Here is a 22,829-nt window from a genome sequence, read left to right on the forward strand (position 1 = left end):
CTATAGAAGAATAAATGGAACACAGTATGTTTCATGTGTTTCAGCGAATTCACGTAAACAAAAAAGTACGTGTGATTCTGACTAACTGACTGAGTTAAAAACACTGAGTACACTAGATTAATTGCATTCGGGAAGAGATGAAGGCATGCATGACCTCTATGCTTCAGTGGAACAACAGAACAGCTAATAGTAAAATGCTAAAAGCTGTCCAGGAGAATGCCTGAGGGAAAACTCGAGTAACATCCTCCACATGTACAGGCGGCATCATCGGTGGTGATGTGGCTGGTGATGTGTGAACTGAATTTGTGAATTTTTATACGGATTTCTCCCTCGATGTGTACCATAATACATGAAACAAAGTGCACGTCTCTGTCGCCTACATTACTACTATGCGAACATCGCGTGTTGTCGCGATGGCCATACATTGCGTGAGATCCAGCGAGGAACAAAAGGCGCAAGGTCGTCTGTTCACGCCGAAGGGTTCCGAACACAAGGAGCTATACTTTCGACAGTCATCAACTGATCGCTCATTTTCTTCGGCACAAATTATCCGGAATACTTAGTTATTAGGGTGTAAACAAGTGTCAATTCGTTCAAGATCCAAATTATTAACTTCATAATTCTTCTTAAATTTTCAACTAACAGCACCATTTTAGACAAGAAATCTAACGTAAAGCACCATCACCTAGAGACACACGATGTGAGATCATTATCAGCCCACGCAAATGAAGTAACAAGATTGACGTGATGACATGTTCTCACACTTACCAGGTGCTATCGTATAGACAGTCGCATCGTCATGCACCTCCTCGACTGGCATCCCCGATCCGGAGCCGCCGATAAAATCTTCGTCATCCGTATCGTATGGATGACCGGATGATTCCAGCCACGTCTCCTTAAACTGATACGATGAGGTATAGCACTGATAACGAAGCTTAATACTGATAACGAGTCAAGCAGGAATGTGTGAGAAAAACGATAAAACTTGGGAAGAAGATAGATTGGAGAGGAATAGTTGCATTGAATAAGCAAAAAAGTTCGGATAAATAAAACGAACGTAGTATTGCTCGGCGAATCAAGGAATTCACGATGCAATCAAATGTAATGGTTCGTCATGCATTGCCCTATTGGAATGTAGGACCTACATGAGCCATAGAGCATTCAGAGCACTTTTTTCGATAGAGTAGACAAGTACAATTTTATATAATTCTAAAATGTACGTTAATGCTGATAAACTAAATGCTCCAATCGATTTGTGAACGCTTTTCGATCATGCAATCTTGTTTCAGAAAAAAAAAATTTCTTTAAATTTACAATGTCTCAGGTAACGAATATTGCAGTTACCTACGAAAGTTAGGTCTTCCTTGAAAAAAAAAAACCGCTGTACTTTGCCAATGCAGGGATTTTTTGGCAATGTCTGGACAACCATAAATTTATACATCTTGAAAACTAACAAAAAGGTCTTCACGGTAATGCAATAGAAGAGGTGCTAAAGTGAAGTTGAATTTTAAAGAATACAAAAAAAAAAAATTCACCACAGTACTTGGTTCCATTTCTCCTTAAAAAAAGCATCTGCTTTTCTTGGATAATTCACAATAATTAATTTACTCTTTCGTTTTCTTGACAAACTATTGCTAGACTGGTTGACAAATGAATAAAATCGTTGTGTTACTGACAATGTGAAAATTAATAAGATTATATTAATATTATTAATGGATCTAGATAAAAGAAGGAAAATCCTTGCTTTTCCTAAGCAACAGCTGGAATTTTACGCTACGGTGCATTTTCTATGGCATCTGCTTGATCGAATACGAATAAGGCGGATAATTATCATACAATTTACATGTTTTCTTCCTCATTTGCATTTACATCCATGAATTCTAAGAGATCACTACTTTTTGCTTCTCTTCACTCTGAATGAAACGAAATCTGGTCTGTGTTGGCTTTGGTTTCATTCTTTTGATACTAATTTATTATTTTACTATGATTGTTATTTTTCAGAACCAAAGCATAGCAATTAGAATAATACATGATTGCGAAGGAATTAGGTTCGGAAAAAATAAGAAGGAAATATTCTTTTGTTCATTGGAAGCGATGTTTAAAAGTTTAAAAGATACTTAAAGATACTCAACTACTCCCTTATCTCCACTATTTATTTGTAGCCACAAATATACAAATATTATCCTTGCAAACATTAAAACGGAGATTCAATGGACCCAGAATTATCGTAAATAAACTGCAAAAACCACTGTAATCTAGTGATGGATTTCAACCAATATTCTCAAGGAGATGCAATTGCTCAAAAATAAAAACGGGACCAACACCGTTATAACAGCTACATTAAAGGGTTCGATGTTGTAATTGCACCTCTACCTATCTCAAGCCGATTCCAATCATTTCGAAACGCGCACTAGCCTCTGCCCTCTTGATTCACGGCGATTACCATTTCGCCCCCCCCCCCCCTAGTGGCGACGCATGAAGAGCGAGAGAAGGTATTGAGGTATAATCCTCTCTGAGTTGACGACTATGAACTCGGGCACGAAAAAAACGCTCATAACATTAAATAAACGATTGTTACGCGACTGAAAGTTTTTTTTTATGACGCTCAAAACATATAATGTATGAAAGGATGGAACAAGACAAAAGAGAAGAAGGAGACGGATTAGAACTAGAGAGTGACCGAGAAAAGAATGCAATGGCGATGTCGATTCTGCATTCTTTCTCATGTCATTGAACGGAAAGAAATTTTCGAGAAAAAAAAAAGTGAGCGAGTGCATGACACTATGAAACACAGACGTGCATGTTGCGTACACATAATTTGCAACGTCATCACGTCAAATGTTTGAAAAAAAAAGAAAATCATATCGTAATATTGCACTTCATCGCATTATCCGCTCGTCAAATATCATTCCCCACATTTTGAACACGTACCATAGGTGGTCCAGTTTTTCGTGTAATTAATGACCCTCGCAAAACCAGATGCAGTTATCCTTGAGAACATAATCGCGAGTATTATGAGCAAAATTAATGATCGATCAGTGACGGAGTTTAGCGTTAGTGACAGGTATCCCCGATGTCTCGGCGCGTTGATTAAAGAGAGTCGGGTCGAATGTGCACGAGTCGGACCACTTGCTAAGGCAATAATTGTCGTGACCAATATCTCGTCATTCATTGCCTCCTATTTCAGTACAATGGTCAAATATGAAAATAGATAGGGAACAGGAAAAAAAGTAACAAACAAGTGTACATACATCGATACACATCGACGACTTTGGTCGAAGAATTCATCACAAAGCCCTCGTATGTCATACGTGCTGCTTTAAATGCATCCGCTTCAAAAATAGGCCGATACAAATGACCGAATCGCTAAGACTCAAACTCTCAAGGGAGGTTGAATGGAGGAGTAACGTGAACGACTCAACGAATCCAAGAAACGATACGAAGAGATGTTTGTGTGTTTGGTGTGTTCAATTCTATTTCTGGCGTATTCGAACTACGCCTTTTACAAAAGCAGCTTAAGAGGATCGTATCGTTTTTTTTTTACTATTCTAAAATCGGCTCTCCGAAATCGTCTAAAAAGTAGCTGAAACTCGAAATAGCACTACTATCAGTTCGCCTACACGCCTGACGAAACATAACATCCTCGACAGACGAAGAAACCAGCGAAAACGTGATATATCGATGAAAACATGCGAGCAAAGCCGTAATTCGTTATGTCAGAATTCTTATAGCCCCGTGATCATGAAGGAAAGCTCTCCAAGCGTTTTTTTTTCTCTAAACAATTAGATTGTGACTCTGGCATTAGTGTGTACTGTTGGCTGATGTTTCTTAGTGAAAGCAGCAGATTTTTTATCTCAATATATGGACACGGGTTTCTCCTCTGTAAACTTTTGTGTCGCATTTGATAACAGCGACGCTCACACTGAGAAAACCTCGGAAGCGATAAATGATTCACAAGTTCTGGCATGGGAAATGAAGTGCCAACATGGTCTGTTGCCCGTATTCACCACTCGAGGGTTTGAGTGTAAAAAGTGACTAAAAGATTTGAGTGTCTCTTATCCCACATCGAAGGCTACATTCTTATCAGGGATTTGCTTTAGGGGAACATAAGCAGGAGAATAATTATGAGAAAGCTACATACTCAACTTTTTTTTTTGTTGTTCTTAGTGCATCATTGCTTTCAGAACGTCAGAACACAGCCTTGATTCTAATGATTAGAAAAAAAAACTGCTGACTATTGCAATTTTACGGTAAACATTAGAGTTAGGAACTATGTGAGAAATCGTACTCAATGTATCTTACGTGATTGACGATCCCAACGAAAAAAAAAAGCGTAGCCGGGGATTTGAATCAGGATCAATCAACTAGCTAGACAGCTTCGTGCACTTGAGACATAGCGACCACCTGCTGACACCTGTATTGACATTACTCGTTGTTCCCACAAACACATGCTTTCTAGAACAAATAGTGGTGAAGCTCATTGCCGCCCTCAGCTACCTACTGATCCGCGACCGCCGCAGGTTCAAGAATCGCGTGACCGCTGAAGTACACAATCGCACTCAAACGACGCAATGCGATGCATCTCAACCGTATATTTGGGAAATAAGCATCAACGCTGAAGCTCCAAAGGTTCACATTAGGCGAAAAGTGCGTGCCGCGACTGGTAGAAACAAGCACGCAAGAAGGAATTGAAACTGGCCGCCTGGTCCTTTCCTCCTCTAGGTCCGCAGCTCCTCTGCCCCCTCCATAGCCGAAATTGAACGACAGGCAATCAGTGGCCTGCACGTTGAACCCCTTATTTCTTCATTCTACCTCTAAAAGAGGACAACCTCTTCATGATGTTTGGTTACGGACATTAAATGCGACGCCGCTGCATAACGAAAAGCAGAACAATCTCGAAATTGAGCGGAAAAAAAAATCCCAAGAACAATGTTTGAGCCAAATATCTAAAGGCAAAACACGGAACAACAATTATAGCCATGCTCAGCTATTTAAGCTGGAACAAAGCATTTCAAATTCAAGAAGTAAATGCACCCAAGGATTGCATACTAATGAAGAGCAAAACGAACTTTACTCGACGCATGAGACGCAAAAAAAGGAAACGATGTGCGAGGAGAAGTATCAATTTGTTAGCAATGTTGAGTAAGCCAGTTCAAAGAACAAAACAAAGAAAGAAGGTGAATCAAAAAAAAAAACCGTATTGGTGTGACCAACCTTGGGTCGAGGGCGAACATCTTTTGTACCGATACTGAAGTCGTCAGCAACTTGCAATCTGTAACAGGCGAATAGCAACAGAATAATGTAGGTGGTAATCCGTGGCATTGCCTAGGCCTATTTACGGATAATTGATCTATCGAGATATAGATAGATAGTATTCTGTTGAATCGAGTAGTTGCAGAAGCAGCTGAATGTCTTCTGATGAGTCCGTCAACGGAGGCTGACGGCTATCAGTTCGGATCTACGCCAACAACATGCCCCGCCCTCAGTGTGCTCTGTCTCTCGCTCGGCCTCTCGCTCTCTCTCCCACTCGTTGCCCAGAATAGGCGGTCCAGCTACGAAAAAAAAATCACCTTTTTTTGTTTAGGAATGCTACAAAGCGTTGTGACTAGTTTCATCGATAAAGAGCTGTGTTGTTTCGGAAACAGGACAAGCTGTTTCTACAACGGCTTTGCCAATTTCTGGTAGTAAGAAGTGGAAAAGTCAACATTAGCGGAGACCATGAGAACGAGTCTAGAATTAATACGAGGATAATATTACTCACCAATCCCACTGTAACAAAGAACTCAACAAAAAGAATGCCGCTAGTGAGTCATCATATCATAATTACATCTCATCATCTATATTTATTGCGGCCGTTTTACAACAAGAAATCACACTACTATTCATTCATATTACGTGAACGAGCTTGAAAATAACGAAATTCGAGGGTTAGCTCTGATTTCGTAAGGAACGAACCATCCTACTGAAAAAGATAAATTTGTTCTGGAACAAGCAAAAGCGTAGGCAAAGAAATGAGTGAGGTAGGTGGGTGGTAACTAAATGTAACTCTAGTTTCACATCTGTTCTAATAAAGTATAGTTAACAATGTTAGCTTTTACGTTGAAACTGACTAACTGCTAGCACAAGTAGCTCTGACCAAGACAATATAGATAAGCTTAAGCAAATAACTTGTCCTAGGCACATAATCCACATAAGGTGAGCGCTGATTGCGCAATCTTCGTGTTCCGGACAACGTTAACGAATGATTCAAAATAGGAATTATTATTACCATTACAATTACTATTGTTATTTATTATTATTATTACTTACTATTATCATTTTTATTTATTATTAATATTGTTACAATTATCATTACTATTACTATTATTACTATTACTACTACTATTATTATTTTTATTATTTTTATTTTTATTATTATTACTGACCAATCAAAATTGCAATTCCAAAATCTCAGACTTTGCGAATTTCTTCTAAGTAAATTTGACTTTGAAAAATTATTTAGCAACTATGCCATCATTTTACACTGGGACTTCATGTAGAATTATAACATTCATGGCTCATTTCTCATTGATGTTCGAGTAAAACAAAGTATCCTATTATTGAAAAATCGAAGATTTTTTATAGCCTACAATAAATAACTAGTCAACTTTAGCTAAATGAAGCCATTTTTCAGTTTTGAAATCTTATTTCTCAAACGCTTACTTATCTATAGGATTCGTACAGCTCCTTAGTTGAACGTTTCCAATAACCGTTCATAAACCGGTCCAACACAATTATTATACACGACAATTGTTGATTCAAGAGAAATTCTCAAGAGTAACGATTTGAAAAGCAGTTTTTTCCTCGGCCTCGTAAAGAACATAGAGGAATGAGAGGTCATTATTGCAGAGAAACTCAACGATTCCTTTTACACTCCGTCATATCGCAACCCTCTCAATTTCCCCCGTCAAGTATGGGTCGACAAACACACATAGCACACATATTCTGTGTATGTGTGTGAAGAAGCTAATATGTGACGAGGATGCGCGGGAAATACACTCAAACCAATCCCTACTTCCTCATCTATGATGTTTCTATACTCACCTAACTATGTTGGTCCCATTCCAACAAAACGACTGCTCCGAAGCCTCCGAACACGTCCGGTCGGCAATCTGCGCCCAACACTTCCGCAAAGTGCGTAACTGAAATTTTGAATGGAAAAGTGGTGAGGACTACTTCGAATTCCATGTCACCTATTAAAATTAAAGAAAAGATCACCTGTTCAACAAGTTCCTTCGTCTTTGCGTTGACTTCTTTAGGCTTCTGAGGTTTGTTCAAAGTGGATGGCGTCATATAAGCATTATTTTTGAGCAGTGGACCACATTTGCTCACAACAACTTTGGCCAGCTTCGGAGCTTTTGATTCAACAAGCTTACGCATTCCATCCATGATACCTTGGACGAGCTGTAAACGCTCACACTTCAGATTCACGTAAATGCAAGACAATTGGTATGTCCACTAAAGTCCAATCGGGGAAATTTGGTCGCAGGTGCATGCTATTCCCATGTGGGTCGGTTGGCTACGTAGTGTAACTCGTTTGAAACATGTCCAGTACAACTAATCAAGCTCAATACTACGAATAAATGAGCAAAATAAGAGGAGAAACGAAAGAATTTCTCTGAATTACTCATCTTAAGAAGCTCCAAATATTACTAAGGGCTAATTTTGTTTCATTGATGAGATATAAGAAGCTAACAGACCTGTTGAAAGCCTTCTTCAAAATTTCTTGTAAGCTCGTACAGCTGATCTATATTTGTCTCCCAGTTTCGTGCCAGATTCTCCAGACAACCAAATGCAGCTCGCTGACAGGAACTTCTAAAAACTTAGCACTAATACACAATTCCTCCAGGAATAGTCTTTCTTCTGTATAAAAACCAGGTTCATCTTACCTACAGTATCCAACACTATCATCGGTAAGACATTTCGAACATGTAGTTACATCCGTAAATCGTCGTGCACATTCAGATGTCACCTGATCTTCAGCAGTGATTAGAGCGTTATGCAATGCTTGAAGGATGTTATCCACTCGACGATAAATAAACAATGCATCAGAAAGCCTGAAAATTTTGAAATAAGTTCTATATTTCCGAACAGTTTTTTTTGAACCACCATTTTCATGCCCATAAAAACAGGATTACACACTATGGATTAATTACTTCATTCTCAAGTCATTTAATAGCTGAAAAGATTCAAACCACATCGCCAAAATAGATTTGAAATTCAAAAAATACGTATGTGCATATAAAAGAAGTCATAGTTGTGGTGTTTGAATGAAAAGGACAACAGCTACATACTTGTTCGTCATTTTCTGAGGTTCGTCACCAAAGAACGTCATCCAATGTTGCACATTATTTCTCATGCATTCCATATAAAAAGTGTTAGCTGTCCTGTAAAAATTCCATAACAAAATATTATACAATGCATTCGAACCACGACACATATATATGTTTACATACCTGCATGTGCCAAGGGCAAAACATAAAAATGCTGACGGTAAGACAGTCTTGTGGAACTTCGTCACACTATCGTTCACAATTGCACGAATTTCATTTATTGTGTTATTCTGCAAATTAAAAACACGTTGTAACGGAATAATGTTTCTTTTTTTTTTGGAACTCATGACTCCTACTAGTTAGTGAATACTAAAAAATAAGAAACTTTTGAATATTTTCAGAACAAATCAATTACTTCATGAGAAGGATAGCGGTTGGTAATAACGTAATTGAAATCTCAAAATAAAAAAATATTCCTTATTTTTTGGTTAACGATAGGTACAAAATTCTTGTTCTAGAATTCTTTTCCTACTTAGAGGGATTTATTGGCACTACTGAACCTTCATTTTGGTAACCACTGAAGCTTTCATCTAGGTACTCGCAATCGAGAAAACGTTAGAAAAAAATCTACTCAAAACCATTATTGTTCCACGAATAAACATAAAACTACACGAATCCAAATATGTTCCGTAAAGGAAATTCTAAGGAAAACCACACTATTTGCTTTTTCTTATTCTGTCCCAAGTTTCTAATAACAGGTGCACGCTACATCCGAATGAAATAACAACATAGCTCGGAATTTAAATATACAAGCCACTACCAAAATAAGAAAAAATCACCAAATAGAAAAAGAAGTTCTACCCTACTACTTCTCTCATTTCTGTGACAGAATGAGATTCATTTACTCGGATCTCTTCCTGACAATTTATATGCATGTAGCATGTTCGGGTGCAAAGTCATGTCAAGTTCCGCTCATTTTTGCCCGGCTACTGCCCGGAAGCATTTAGTCCAGTCAAGGCATTCCCCCTAACCCCACACTCATACATCTAATGACGATGTTTGGGCTACCAATAACTATTTACTATTTAGCAGTAATATTTACTGTTATTAACATTACTCAATATCATTTATATTACATTTTTATTATTACAGTATTTTCTTTGTATAGTAAGCTAGGTTGGTGTTGGAGGCAAGATTATGCATGAGTAACAAGCAAACTCGTTAGAATCGCAAGTGCAGCACTCATTTCCGCATAGAATAAAGTGAAAATTGGATTTGATTTTCCAGTAATTACATCTGAAGACAGCATTCCTCGTTATCACGTTATACAGCAGCTGGTTCATGAATTCGCTATTAATATAATAGTAGCTACCAGTTGGCTTCGGTCTGAAATAGCAGTTAGGAAAATAACTGTGACCTAAAAGTACAAAAATTAACTATTACTCCTTAGTACTAAGCTTGCAATCACGATATAAAAGAACAGCGAAAGAAGAAAGTGCCGGAACTGTGCTAAATTCATCGAGGATAGTTGTTGGATCTCGTAAAAGGAAAAATACCAACTATCGATCGAAAAGACTAAGAGTTATGACATTGAGCATCCCGAAAACTTTCCAACAATTCTACTTTTTATTATGGGGACCTGAGAGTACAGAACAAAATGGTCCCTTCTCACATATAGTCGAGCAAAAAAATTTTTGACTTATTTTGAAAAGATCATTGACTCTGAGCAGCCCTTACGGTGCTCTCATTTCCAATCAATCAATTCCTGTGCAGAGATCTAACATAGATAATCTCAAGCTCATTCACTAACAAGGATACTAATATCTTATGATTTGATCACTTTTTTATGTTCCGTCATGTCGCCTCTTCTCTATATTACCTCTAAATAACCTCATCTTATCGACTTCCGCATCTTCTAGCTGGCTTGGTCTTGTCTAGATTGTGGTGGTTAGTCGTTTGAGGATCACGAAAATTAGTGAACCCTCTTCGTTCAAGGTCTCTCGTCAGATTCGCTCTATATTGCAACGTGCTCCTTCTGGGGCTAAGTTGTTCGTATCCCTATATGTTAAACAAACCGTTAATGTTGAGCATCACTTTCTGGAGTAGGAGAACGACATGTTGATGCATTTCCGCCACGATAAGGACTGCGTCAGACCCCACAAACAATGAGTTCTTAACTATCCTGACATAGACAAATGTGTTTTTTTTTTTCTTTTTGGTGCACTATCTGTGTATGCTAATAAATAAACAAATAAATAAAATATCTCAATTTGATTCTGAAAATGCACCATAAATCTTAGATTTAAGTTTTAGACTCTCGATTCGAGTGTAGACTAATTACACTACTAAAGGATTGAGAAAAATGAAAAATGACATACAAGAACATTTTAATTGGAAAAGAGACTAACAAAACAAGGCCGACCGAGTAACAACATCAGCATCTTTGATCCAATAATACATCCAGAAATGTGAAGCAAAGAAGTGAAGCCACAGCTTTGCAGCTTCAGAGTATCTGTCCACATCCAGAAGAGTGGTTGAGGATAATTTCTTTGTGATTAACCGTTGTACCCAACAGCAAACTAGCAGGACAACCATACGAAATTAACTTAATCCTCTAAGTTGGAGCTAACGTAGCTGAAAACGTTATTTTATGGGAAATTTCGCTTCATTTGCTAAAGAAATGTACAAAAAAAATAAAACCTAAAATATACCAGATATGAGCACATTTGGCCGAGAAAAATTCGAACACACACCTTGCACCAACTAGGAAAGTTGCTATAAATTACAAAAACTGCTCAAAAAGTAGCATTAACCAACCTCATTTCCTTAAAGAAACAGTAAACAATTGAATAGTTTGCTTAAGGTCGAGCAGTTAAAATAAATAGAGTCTGGTAGTAATAGACATGAAAAGAGCTGAACATGACTGTGGCCAGCTCGCCGGTTAGCTGTTGCTTCTTGCGAAAAAGAAAAATATAAATTATCAGTCATTAAGAATAAAAGTTATGACAGATATATGTATTAAAGCCTCTTATAACTTCCCAATATTTCTCCACCCCTACTAAAGTAACAGAAAACGCATAGAAATTCATGTTATCAGTGACTTTCCAATTGACAGAAAAAAATCGAAGGACAAGTCATGTCAGCACATGCTTCGGTGACCAATCAATATGAAGTCGGCCCCGTAGATCAAATATAAGCACGTTTTGCACTCTACTTGTCAACTTTGACATTTTAACCTTTATATATACTATATGTTATAATAATATAATAACATTAGTATATATCATAATGACCCCGTTAATATATCTTAATGCAAAAACCAAAAAGTGATTATTCATGCAAACTCTGTAAATGAAAAACAGCGTTAAGTGATCTACTACCGTAAGCTCGCTCAATATACACTATCTGCCGCGAATTTCGGTTTAAAAAAAAAGCGTCTTAGAACATAGTTGCAGTAATGTGTATCCAGAAAATTCAAACTGTAAATGGACGAATTGTTTCTCTTGCGTGTTATTCTACTTGTACAGGATAGTGTAAGGGATTCGTTCCTTTCGTGTTCCCCAAATAAAGAGGTGAGTTCATAGAAAAGACAATTATTGCTAACTATTGTTAAGTTTAGGGTGGGTGTGGCGCAGTCGGTTAGAGATCCGTTGTGAAGGCACAGTCGATAGTTCGAAAACGCTCTAGTGGCAACCAAGTCGTTCATCTCTCCGGGATCGATAAATTGGTACTAGACTTGTCTGAGGGGATAAAAACACTCACTTGATCATCGGCTGGCCCACCAAGTCATTTGTACAGGCCAACACCCGTTCCAAAACACCAACGATTACGAATAGAAGTAAAACGCGTAGGCGCATCCCAAGTGGATTGATATGCCAGTGACTTTATCCTTACTTATTTAGTTTATTATTAAATAAAAAAGGAAAAAGTTACTAGTCATAAAAACCAGTACACCTGATATTCCGCTAGTTCCAACATCAAAATGTGAACCACATAAAATCATATTCTATTCGATGGGCATATTTGAGAATTCATAGAAAAAAAATCCACTATTTTTTGGTGAGTAGCTCAACCCGTTTTAGTTTCAATTATTGACTGTACGAACTCAATAGAAGGCTGGACACCTCTTTTATATCCATGAAGCATCACAGCTCTTCCTTTTTACTAAACAATGTAATTTTAGTGCTAGGGTCCCCATGCTCACGTTACCCCCAACAACAATTCAATACACCATGGCAACATGGAAAATCTGATCCTTCTATTTTCCTGTCGTACCTTTTTCAGCGGAATCCCATCTCATCACACATTAAAAAATACCTTAAATCAACAAAAAGCACATAGAGAGGAGAATTTTCCTCCGATCTGTAGTTTTTTTTTAATTTTCATACTCAAGAGTAGATTTAAATGATTTTCAGAAGAAAAAACTCGGAAATATACCTATTTCATATTAGGTTAAGTATGAGGACGATGTACAAAACACAAATATGTACAAAATATCAATGTAAAACATTTGCTGCCTCTAAAAGCATAAAATTTCTTCTTTCCCATTATACCAATTGTCTTGGTCAACTTATTCATTTTTCTATAGCACTATTGAAGTGTGTTGACAGAATCCCAAATCTGCGAACTCATGTTCAAGGAAAAGTTACAATATTTTGATGAATACCTACTTTATTGTTAAAGGCATCACCCCACGAATCTGGGGTGGTATGGATTTCAGGTGGAGAGTTCCTATACGGGGTCGTAGATTATGGAGAGGAGAGTGATTCCGTCCATTTCTTCCTAATTGCCGCAAAAAACGGCCCGGAAGATGCAGCGCGTGCACAAGGCTGGCGCGCTCCAATCGAACTCGTTGTAGAAGATAGCGCGCCGGAGCGCTCGAAGCCGTATCTTCCAGACCGTTTTTTACGGCAGTTAGAAAGAAATGGACGGAAACACCCTTCTCTCCGTAGTCTACGAATCCGTATAGGCATAGCTCAGCTGAAACCTGCACCACCCCGGATTTGTGGGATGATGCCTCTACGCCTCAACGCGAATAAGTTCGGACTCTTGACCTATTGAAACTCATGCTACTCACTCCCTCTTCATAGATTTCATTCAATTGAAATATAGTTTGAAAAGTTCCTACCTTATCATCATTGACGAGATCTCGTAGTGAATTTATGAGGATTTCCAAACTTGGTATGATGTCAGTTTGTGAGAGTAAATTGCCATAGTTGCCTCGTAGACCTTTTAGAACCTCGTATTTTGCTCGATCAAGTAAATATATCTTCTCAGCTGAATTATTACTTATAAAATCTACTCTATCACATCCTGAAATCTATGTAACTTACCTCCACTTTGATATATAACCTCCCTTACAGTTGGTAATAGTTTTAATGCCGAAATTCGTATCACTAAACGAAGATGATCTCTTGTTTTGTCTTCTTCTTCTTTAGTTCGGCAATCACATTTGATAGCATTCACCTGTAAGTAACATCCGGATCGAATTATTCTGTTATCCTAGAGATGATGCTTTGATGGATTATCTTTGTATAGGACGAGAAGACTTAGTATGTACAATGAAATACCGCTAGTACTACTAACACTATACTAGATCCTTTAGAGATTGAAGTGTTACCGACAAATCTAATCGGTAGTAATTCTCACCTCATAATGACTATAGCTGTCCATCTTATCGAAAAAGCAATTAACGAACACACGCAATCTTCACTTTATATTTGCGCAATAGTAGTCGTTAATCGCATTCGGGAATGACCAGGATTTCAAGCACTTCAGAACACAAAAGATTGTTGTATTTCGTATGGACGGAACATCTTCGGGGAAAAATATCAACTTTTTAAATGATCCCACTGGACTTGGACAAAATTTGTTTATGGTTGGATAACTTTTTTTCAGAATTTCATACAGGATTTTATATTTCGGATAATTTGAATCCAAGAAAAACATCGCGATTCATGTCAAATCCTCATACGAAACGATCGAAAAAAACCCCGGCGAGAATAAATGGTGAAGATTGAAAAACCACGGCATATCTCAAATTGTATGGGCCGTAGGTGCCCTTTTTGTAACGACAATGGTAATATACGAATGAGACAGCTACGTAACGTACGTAACTCATATTTCACACATTTTTTTTTTGCTTTGAATCCACAACATTTCTTGCAAAATTTTGTATCTGCAATTTCCTTGGAATTACATTATGTACTACCAATGGATACGGTCTTGCATAAGAAAATATAACGCCTAGATTATTAACACATCAAAGAAAGCTTTAAAGATTGAGGGCTAATAAAAACTAAAGTTATAAAAGTGTGAAATGAAAACATGGAATTCCATTTTTTTCTATTTGGCATAGAACAGAAAGATGAGAAAGCATCCTAGCATCAGATAAGTCTTAAGCTTTCCATGAAAAACTAGATCCCAAGGAGATCTTATATAAGGTGGGGACTAGGATTCGAAGTTCAACCTTCAAATTCAACAGCGAAGTTATACAAGGCAAAGCAGAATTTGAAAATGAAAAAAAGCTCAAGAAATGTCCGGGAAAAGTCGGTCATAGGAGACCAACTCCCTAGGATTAGGTTCTGTCAGATGGTAACACAGGGAACTAACGGGAAATTTGAATTGAGATCACTTAAATATCGGTTTAAAAAGGAAATAATGTTTCCTTCTTTGACATATTCAATTTCTAAATTTAGAACGATTTTTTTCGAAGATAATCATGCAAAATATGATTGAATTAAAAAAAAAAATGGAATTTTGGGCATAAGACGGATTCCACTCTTAACAAATAGTGGATGAGATTTGACATAAAGTTTTGTGAATGGGTCCCTTACAAGGTAATCCTATAATACCGGATTCGGTGAATCATTCCATCATAGGATGCGCGATTTCAATGTGTTAGAGCCGGTGGCAATGACAAATCGAGGTATTCAACGAGTGGGCGGCGGCAATTCCTTTAGCAGGTAGTGTGAATCGCAATTTCAATCAAGATTAATGACATTTCGTCGGACGTGTACAACAATCTAGCCGGAAATCACCGTAACAAACACCGATACAGACGTCATCATGATTCTCAGCATATCTCGAATACTTGAACTTTTAAAATTTATTTCCATTGCGCTCAGCATAAAGAAAAACCGATTTTGAACTTTCAAAAATAATAGCGATGACCTCGTACTCTAAAGTGCTGCGAAGGCAGGAATTTCGAGCGCCAGAACTTTTAGGCACCAAACATTTGAAAGGTACGCATTTACGTACTGCACCTCACAAAATCTAGCGGATGAATTTTGAGGTAGTTGTTTCATCTGATCGCCTAAATTTTTCCTCACTGGGGACCCAACCTGGGAATGTTAAGTAATTTTTGCGCAGATCCTGAATAACATGCTTGCCCTTAAATACAAACGAAAAGTAATAGAGATAAAATTGTTACTCGAATGAAAGTAAATCGTTGGAAAAAATAACAAGCAGTTGCGAAATAATTCAAATTCCCCCACAAATTTCCTACATTTTCTCCAAAATTTGATTCCATGTCTTATGATTTACCACTTCCTTCAAAACTCCCTTCAAAAGTTTTATTTGGCCAAACTTAGTGCGAAACTTCATGTCCTCTTCAAAGATTCATCTAGTACACAATTAACAATGGAACTTTCGCTATTTTATGGCATTCCGGCGTCTAGCAGTTGTCCAGAATCGTGATAAGAGTGAAAGCTTTGATAGTGAGCTGCAACAGGCGTCTAGGATCTAACCGATGTGTTGTTTCAACGGAGATTTATGTGGGAACACAAAACGACAACATAACAAAACGCAACATCACATCCGGCAACGAAATCTCTCTTCATTATTTAAGTCACATTTTTTTTTCTCTCTCTCTCCTTCGGATTCTTGATACGGAGAGGTCACAGCTCTTGGAAAAGAAAACAAAAGGAGAAAATAGCAAATATTTGCGAGAAAAAGCTTGACGAACCTGGAATTTTGGAGGAGAAATAAAACAGAATAATAGGATTAGAATCCTCTGCGGCCACAAAGATTTCATGGAAGTCCTGAAAGTTGGGGAATCACTGTCAAAGTAAATTCCTAACAAAATAAACTGAATTGTAGAAAGAGATTTACTCATTAATGAAGAATGACAACTATATCGGAAGAGTAGAGAAGTAGAAGTGATGGAACACCTCACAACAATAAACCGTATGGATTACAAAGATAAAAGGTCAAATACGAATCGATTGCAGCTGATTCCCTGACAAGGATGTTCTTCTGTAGCAGGAAAATTTCGAAAAAAAAAAAGTTGAAAAATTCCGTAACCATGTGGATATCATTCAGGTATGTTATGTCACGTTCAAAATGATATTAAACGTTCTTAACGGTCTTGTTGAAATTTTGCTAGAGGTGACTTGACTCGATGGTAGCCTCGAGGCCCACCGACATCGAAAAAAGGCCACGCCTTTCGTGATAACACTCGCAAGGCTCGGTCATTTCTACCACTATCACCGTGACTAAGCGTCGTTCTTCCTTCTTTTTTTTTGATGACGACGCTCCTCTTTAAATGACGTGAACTCTAATGAGGCACGAAATTCACCCTCAGGTGTTCGGTGTCCACGTCGAAAATTTCAATCGTCGGTAACTATTTGACGGTTACCGATAACACTTCGAGTGTTCCGTGTGTTCTATAAGAATTCCCTAAGACGATCGCACCTTTTTCTAATGGAACCGCTCATATTTGATTGTGTTTTAGATAAGAGAATTATTCAGGAATACATCGTATAGCTTGAACTCTTTTTGAGCAAAAACTTACATAATTTTGTAAATTAATTATAGAATTAGATCAATAGTATTCTTTGCCAAGCATTCTCTACTTCTCAAACCATATCGGATTTTGACGGGTTGAGAAATAGGCAGAAAGTTTATCGTTTCGATTTCAAGGAGATCAAAAAAGCAAGAGCGATAACGAAGAACTGTGCTTTTCCAGGAGATCCATTATTTTAATTCCCATTCTATCATAGGATTCCGCGATTTTTTCCCCGATACGATCTAAACTGTACGGAAATACTCGTAAATACTTTCGTTTTGCTCTTATCTAAAATGTTGTCGCTCTTCCCTCTTTCGTTGATCTTTTTATCGATACACGTATGTGTGTGTGTGTGTGTGTGGTGTAAACGAAATTGATTAGACATAATGTTCGAAGATCACTTTCATCGGTTGGAAAACCTCTCTACGACAAAACAAAGAAGTAAACAAAGTGAAATGATGAATTAATTGATTGAATGAAAAGGAGAAATTGAAATAATGCGTGGACCGTGAAATTGATAACATGTACTACTGAACATTTGGTTCTGGTCAGGATCACAGAAATGAAATATTTCAGCTGAAAGTTTACGGTAAAGTTCATTTAAGTCCAATTAATATCAATTTCAATTCATTTAATAAACAAGAAATCACAAAAACGACGGTATAACAAACATAAGTATAATAATAAAATACAAATAGTAAATAAAAAAATAAATGTAATATATAATACAAATGAAATAATAACGTACTAAAATACAATATAAATATAATGTGAATAAAATTATAATGTAATATAATATAATATAAATAACGCAAATATAAATATCAATATTTCCTCACTAAGAAACAATTTCAAATCCCTTACGTATTCGTTTTTAAAAATCCGAATGGACTGAAGAGGATACAAAATTAAATAAGCGACTTATAACTACATATATCATCTCTTATGCTGTGGTTGACCCCCAGTGGAAGAAAACAGCACCGATCGCAAGGAACACCAGAAAATTAGAAAATACACGAAAAAAAACACAATAAATTTGTGCAAAATATTTATATATCAGCAAATTTGCTGTTTCCAACATCAAATGTTTTGTTTTCGTCAATTCATTGTTTTTTCTTGCGATTTTGCTTACATGTTTCCCCACAGTTTGCGAATAGATACGAAAATATAGAAGAAAATACATCTTTCCTTTTCTTGCATTATTTTGCAAATAACCGAAAAATCTCTTAGCATATATTTGGATTTTTTTGCAGAGGTTCGAAGAGGTGTTTGCATTTTTCCACATTTCTGTACTGAGAAAAACCACTTATCCAGATGATTTCGAGAGAATTATCAAAGCCATCTCAAGATTGAGATTTTACCAACTACCACAAAAAAAAGAACTTTTTGAGCAAAGAAGACTTTTTTCCAACGAGTTAAACAAACATCTGTTCTAAAAGTGCATTTGGCTGAGGTTAGACACGATTCTCAAACAGACATTAGCGGTGCTGTGCTGAAATCAACTTCCCCCATTATTTGTATTTTTTAACTATGCAGCACCCACTTTAATTCCTCTATAGGCCGACAAAATTTAAATCTGAACTTATAACAACTCTTCTACTCATCGACATTAAAACAAAAGTGCTGCTTCGTTCCAGTTAACGAATATAGCTAATATAAACCTGATACTATACAGTAAGAAACAAGAGAAAATGTACGGGGTTTTGAAGAATTCCTGAGTCTTGTAGATTTGTCGAGTTATTAGTTATTATCAAGTCAGCTTGTATATCATGGTTGGGACGTTTCGAGGTTCTTCCTAGTCTTCTGAATTACTAAATGGTTTTTACGAATACGTAGGGTATTTGAAATTTTCATATTTAGGAAGGCTAACAATATTGATATTGAAGCCAACAAACGTGCATTTATCTGCGCCAACTGTATGTACATAAGCTTTACGTGTCGGGTAGAGAACGGAACTCGTCTCTTCAACTTGTTTACACCTTGCGGTTTATGATATTTGGATTTTCATCATCAGTTGCTCATCTGAATAAACATTACTAACTGATGTCTGTGTCAATAAATGTGTATATCGGATTGATTATGTTGCTGGTAATTCCATGCGAATCTCTGTGTTATGCCATATACGGGAGAAAAAAAACTGTTGTTTCCTGAAGATCCAATGATACGCTGTATTTTGGCAGTGATGAGAACAGGATAAGATCTTAAAAGAATCCTAAACACTAATGTAACTAGGAGTACTTAACAGTATGAATTAAAAGAATTATCATCAAGTGCAAAATAGAAAATAGCTTAAAGGCATCACCCCACGAATCTGAGGTGGTACGGATTTCAGGTGGAGTATTCGTATACGAGATAGTAGATTATGGAGAGGAGAGTGATTCCGTCCATTTCTCCCTAATTGCCGTAAAAAAACGGCCCGGAAGATGCGGCGCCGCACAAGGCTGGCGCGCTCCAGTCGAACTCCTTGTAGAAAATAGTGCGCCAGAACGCCCGAAGAAGTATCTTCCAGGCCGTTTTTTACGGCAATTAGGAAGAAATGGACGGAATCACCTCCCTCTCCATAATCTACTATCCCGTATACGAATACTCCACCTGAAATCCGTACCACCTCAGATTCGTAGAGTGATGCCTTTAATCACCCAATGGTGCTTGAGGCCATTCTATTGATTGAACTTTTACAAATGATATACTTCGTGGATAATCGCATTCACGCTGGTACTTCGTTGGATGTAATGATTAAAATTTACTATTATGGCAAAATTCCAAATAAATCATTTTATTTCTCTATTGTTGAAATACACAGTGTGAAGATGATCCTCTTCAGCTGAGTCCATTAGCAGCTGGGACTGGAACATACATACATGAGATAGTACATGCATTTAAAGAATGTAGAACAATGAATTTCTTACTTAGTGTTAGGGCATCTTTTTTGGCACTCAGCTATAGTGTCAAATCTGTTACCATTACCGTCACATCCTCCATAGGTGAACTGAACACATTCACCGGCTGTTTTGTTGAAACCGTATCTTCAATAATAAGGAATTAGTTATAATAAGGAATAGTCAAAGTTAGTTTTATGATTGTCCATAAATTTTTGGCATACTGGAAATAGGATATAATCATATTAGGTTGGTCCGAAAGTCTTACACCGATATTTACTGTTTGATCCAGCATTTTAGAGGTTTTGTACTAAATTTTTTGTCAACTGAATATGGTAGAAGGTTCTAGAAGTTTACACCAGAGGGGTGTATAGCGGTGGGCATTTCGCTGGTATTCAACCGTTACTTCAATAAGCCAAAATCAAATTCGAACCATCGTCTACTATGAATTCCTGCAAGGCCACAACGCATGCGACGCTACCGCTTATACTTGTACTGTGTTCAAGAGAGATGTAGTATTCCACTAGAGTGACTCCCGTTTGTTCCAACGGTTCGAGCCAGAAAATATTTTGCTCGACGATCGACCTCGCTCTGGTCGCCCGACTGACTGGAATAATGAAGCCTTGCGTGACGTTCACAGAGACGGGATGCCACTACACGTGAACTGTCGACGACATTTGGATGCGGCCGCCCAACAATCGTCAGACGTCTTCATGTTCTGGATTACAGAAAAGTGATGTCGATTTGTGTCCACGACGAATTGAGTGCTGGGAGGCGACAAGAGTGTGTGTGTGCTGATCTTAATGCTTCTGCGCCCACACAGGCAGCACTTTCCTCGCCAAATTATTACAGGAGATGAGAGCCGGGTGTTGTACGTTAATCATGCACGGCAGAAAAGTTGACTCCAGCGTGACGAACTACCTTCAAAAGAGCCGAAATGAGAATCGCACGAAAGGAAGGTTTTGCTGTGTTGTTGGTTGAACTCCAAGGGAATTCTGTACTATGAACTGCTGTCATCTGGATACACTGTGACCGCTCAAGTCTACTCTTCTCAACTTCAGAGATCGGCAGGCGCAGTTCACCCGAAGTGGAAGAAAATTGGCCATGTTGCTCTACTTCATAACAATGCCCGACCTCACGTGGCAAAATTTACACCCCCAGAAAATTCCCAAGCTTGGTTGGGAAGCTCTAACACACCCTTCTGCATCTAAAAAATTCAATGATCGAAAAATAGTTGGAACGTTAGACTTGGAGCTTCTTCAACTCGCAGCCACCAGAGTTCTGGACTTCTGGAATAGATAGTCTAGTGAAGCATAAGCCTGCATACCTTAATGGATCATGATACATTATTTTGTTGATTGATATCTGTGAACAATAAATTTATGATTGTTTGAAAAAAAAATGAAATTTGGTGCAAGATTTTCGGACCAACGTTATACATCTTCCGTACAGAAATTAGGTAGCATCTTTTTCAGTAACAGCTTTACATCCGTGCAAATCAAGGTTTTTTTGTGGAACCAGTACACATATTTACACTACACGACTGCGCAAACTAAGTTTTAAGAGGTACAGTCTATGTCGTTCTTTTTTTTTTTGAGATTTTTTTGCTGCATTGAATCCGACTCACTTCTGGAAAAGCGCTAAGCACGGTCCTGTTTTAAGATCGAGGTCACACACGTTGCCAGAAGAGGGGTAAGAGTAAGTGTTGAGTCCTGAAATACTCATATCATGTTTCATATGTTATAGAGGATTCCCCAGCTCTGTAATATTTCAGTAAATGTAAAACAAGTTCTTCAAGAATAAATCCAAGGACACTATATGCTCCTTCGCTGGTTTGTCAACACTCAAACCAGCTTATATACGGAGTGACTAACACATTTGAATCATACACTCACATGTGCCCATCGAAAGGAATCCTAAAAAAAAGACTAAATAGATAGTATCCCAACCTCATAAACTTACCGAACGTGAGGCAAAGAAATCCAAATAAGAAGGCTATCATCTTGAAATGTTCTAACTACAGTGGTCCGATCTATATATACTGGACGGCCAAAGATCATCTGAATAAAAACAAACATCAAAACACGATACTTCCATTTTACCTTCGAAGAAAATTTCCATAAGCTTATTATATGTTGTGGTTTTCTACTGAATACTCTCGAATACTTATAAAAATAAAGTAATTATTCAACATTTCGGAGTAAAGGCCATATACACCACTATTTATGTATGCGAAGTAAAATAAATGTAAACAATGTGAAAATACGAAACTGCATAATTACGCTAGGAGACGCTCTACAAAGATCAACATGGATGTTGCAAGAGGTGTTATGTTACTGCAATGAATGTTAGTATTTACAGTAGATAGAAGAGAATTTTAATTTTGTTGTTCTTTCCTTATTTTGTAGACGTTTTTTTCGACGATGACTACGATTTGCTAGATTTTGATGGGGAATAATGTCCGAAAGAAAAGCTTCGTTGAATACGTGTTCGTATACTGTTAATCAAACTATTTCTGTATCTATCAGTTCTTTGTATCTCTAAAAAATAAAAAAGAAAAAAAAAACAATACTGACTACACTTTCTTATCAACCTAATGTATACCTATATACTTATTTATTTAGTTTCCTTTTCAACAAATGTTAACTCGATTAGAATTGCTCTGGTCTTCACAATCCTGAAGGGGGGCGTATAGAATGACCCGAATGCTTCAAATATTAAGGTATTGATTTACAGAAGGCATTTTGTTGAATTACAATCATTATTTATTGAGTTATTTATCGAGTAACAAATAACTGTGCATAATAATAACAATCATAATAATTTAACCGTTTGCTTTTCTTAGCATTG

General features: G+C 37.3%; 1 protein-coding gene across 3 annotated transcripts; it reads right to left on the reverse strand.

Moving 5' to 3' along the window:
- Positions 1–163: 163 nt before the first annotated feature.
- On the reverse strand, positions 164–21,981 carry RB195_021373 (uncharacterized protein; the record flags this gene model as incomplete). Of its 3 annotated transcripts, XM_064208084.1 has the most annotated exons (12): positions 164–297; positions 769–895; positions 5,215–5,272; positions 7,084–7,181; positions 7,258–7,443; positions 7,740–7,854; positions 7,929–8,096; positions 8,334–8,426; positions 8,496–8,602; positions 13,441–13,589; positions 13,646–13,778; positions 16,279–16,347. In XM_064208084.1, the coding sequence occupies 12 exons, from the start codon at positions 16,345–16,347 to the stop codon at positions 164–166; spliced, it is 1,437 nt and encodes a 478-aa protein (XP_064063963.1). The 3 variants fall into 3 exon arrangements, with proteins under 3 accessions (XP_064063963.1, XP_064063964.1, XP_064063965.1); XM_064208082.1 differs by lacking the exons at positions 13,441–13,589; positions 13,646–13,778; positions 16,279–16,347 and adding an exon at positions 9,607–9,621; XM_064208083.1 differs by lacking the exons at positions 164–297; positions 769–895; positions 5,215–5,272; ... (4 more) ...; positions 8,334–8,426; positions 8,496–8,602 and adding exons at positions 10,938–10,946; positions 20,010–20,126; positions 21,607–21,691; positions 21,942–21,981 and having other exon boundaries at positions 16,279–16,354.
- Between the last annotated feature and the right edge of the window lie 848 nt (positions 21,982–22,829).

The sequence above is a fragment of the Necator americanus genome, chromosome X, assembly GCF_031761385.1.
Source record: "Necator americanus strain Aroian chromosome X, whole genome shotgun sequence".
In the NCBI taxonomy this organism is placed as follows: domain Eukaryota; kingdom Metazoa; phylum Nematoda; class Chromadorea; order Rhabditida; family Ancylostomatidae; genus Necator; species Necator americanus.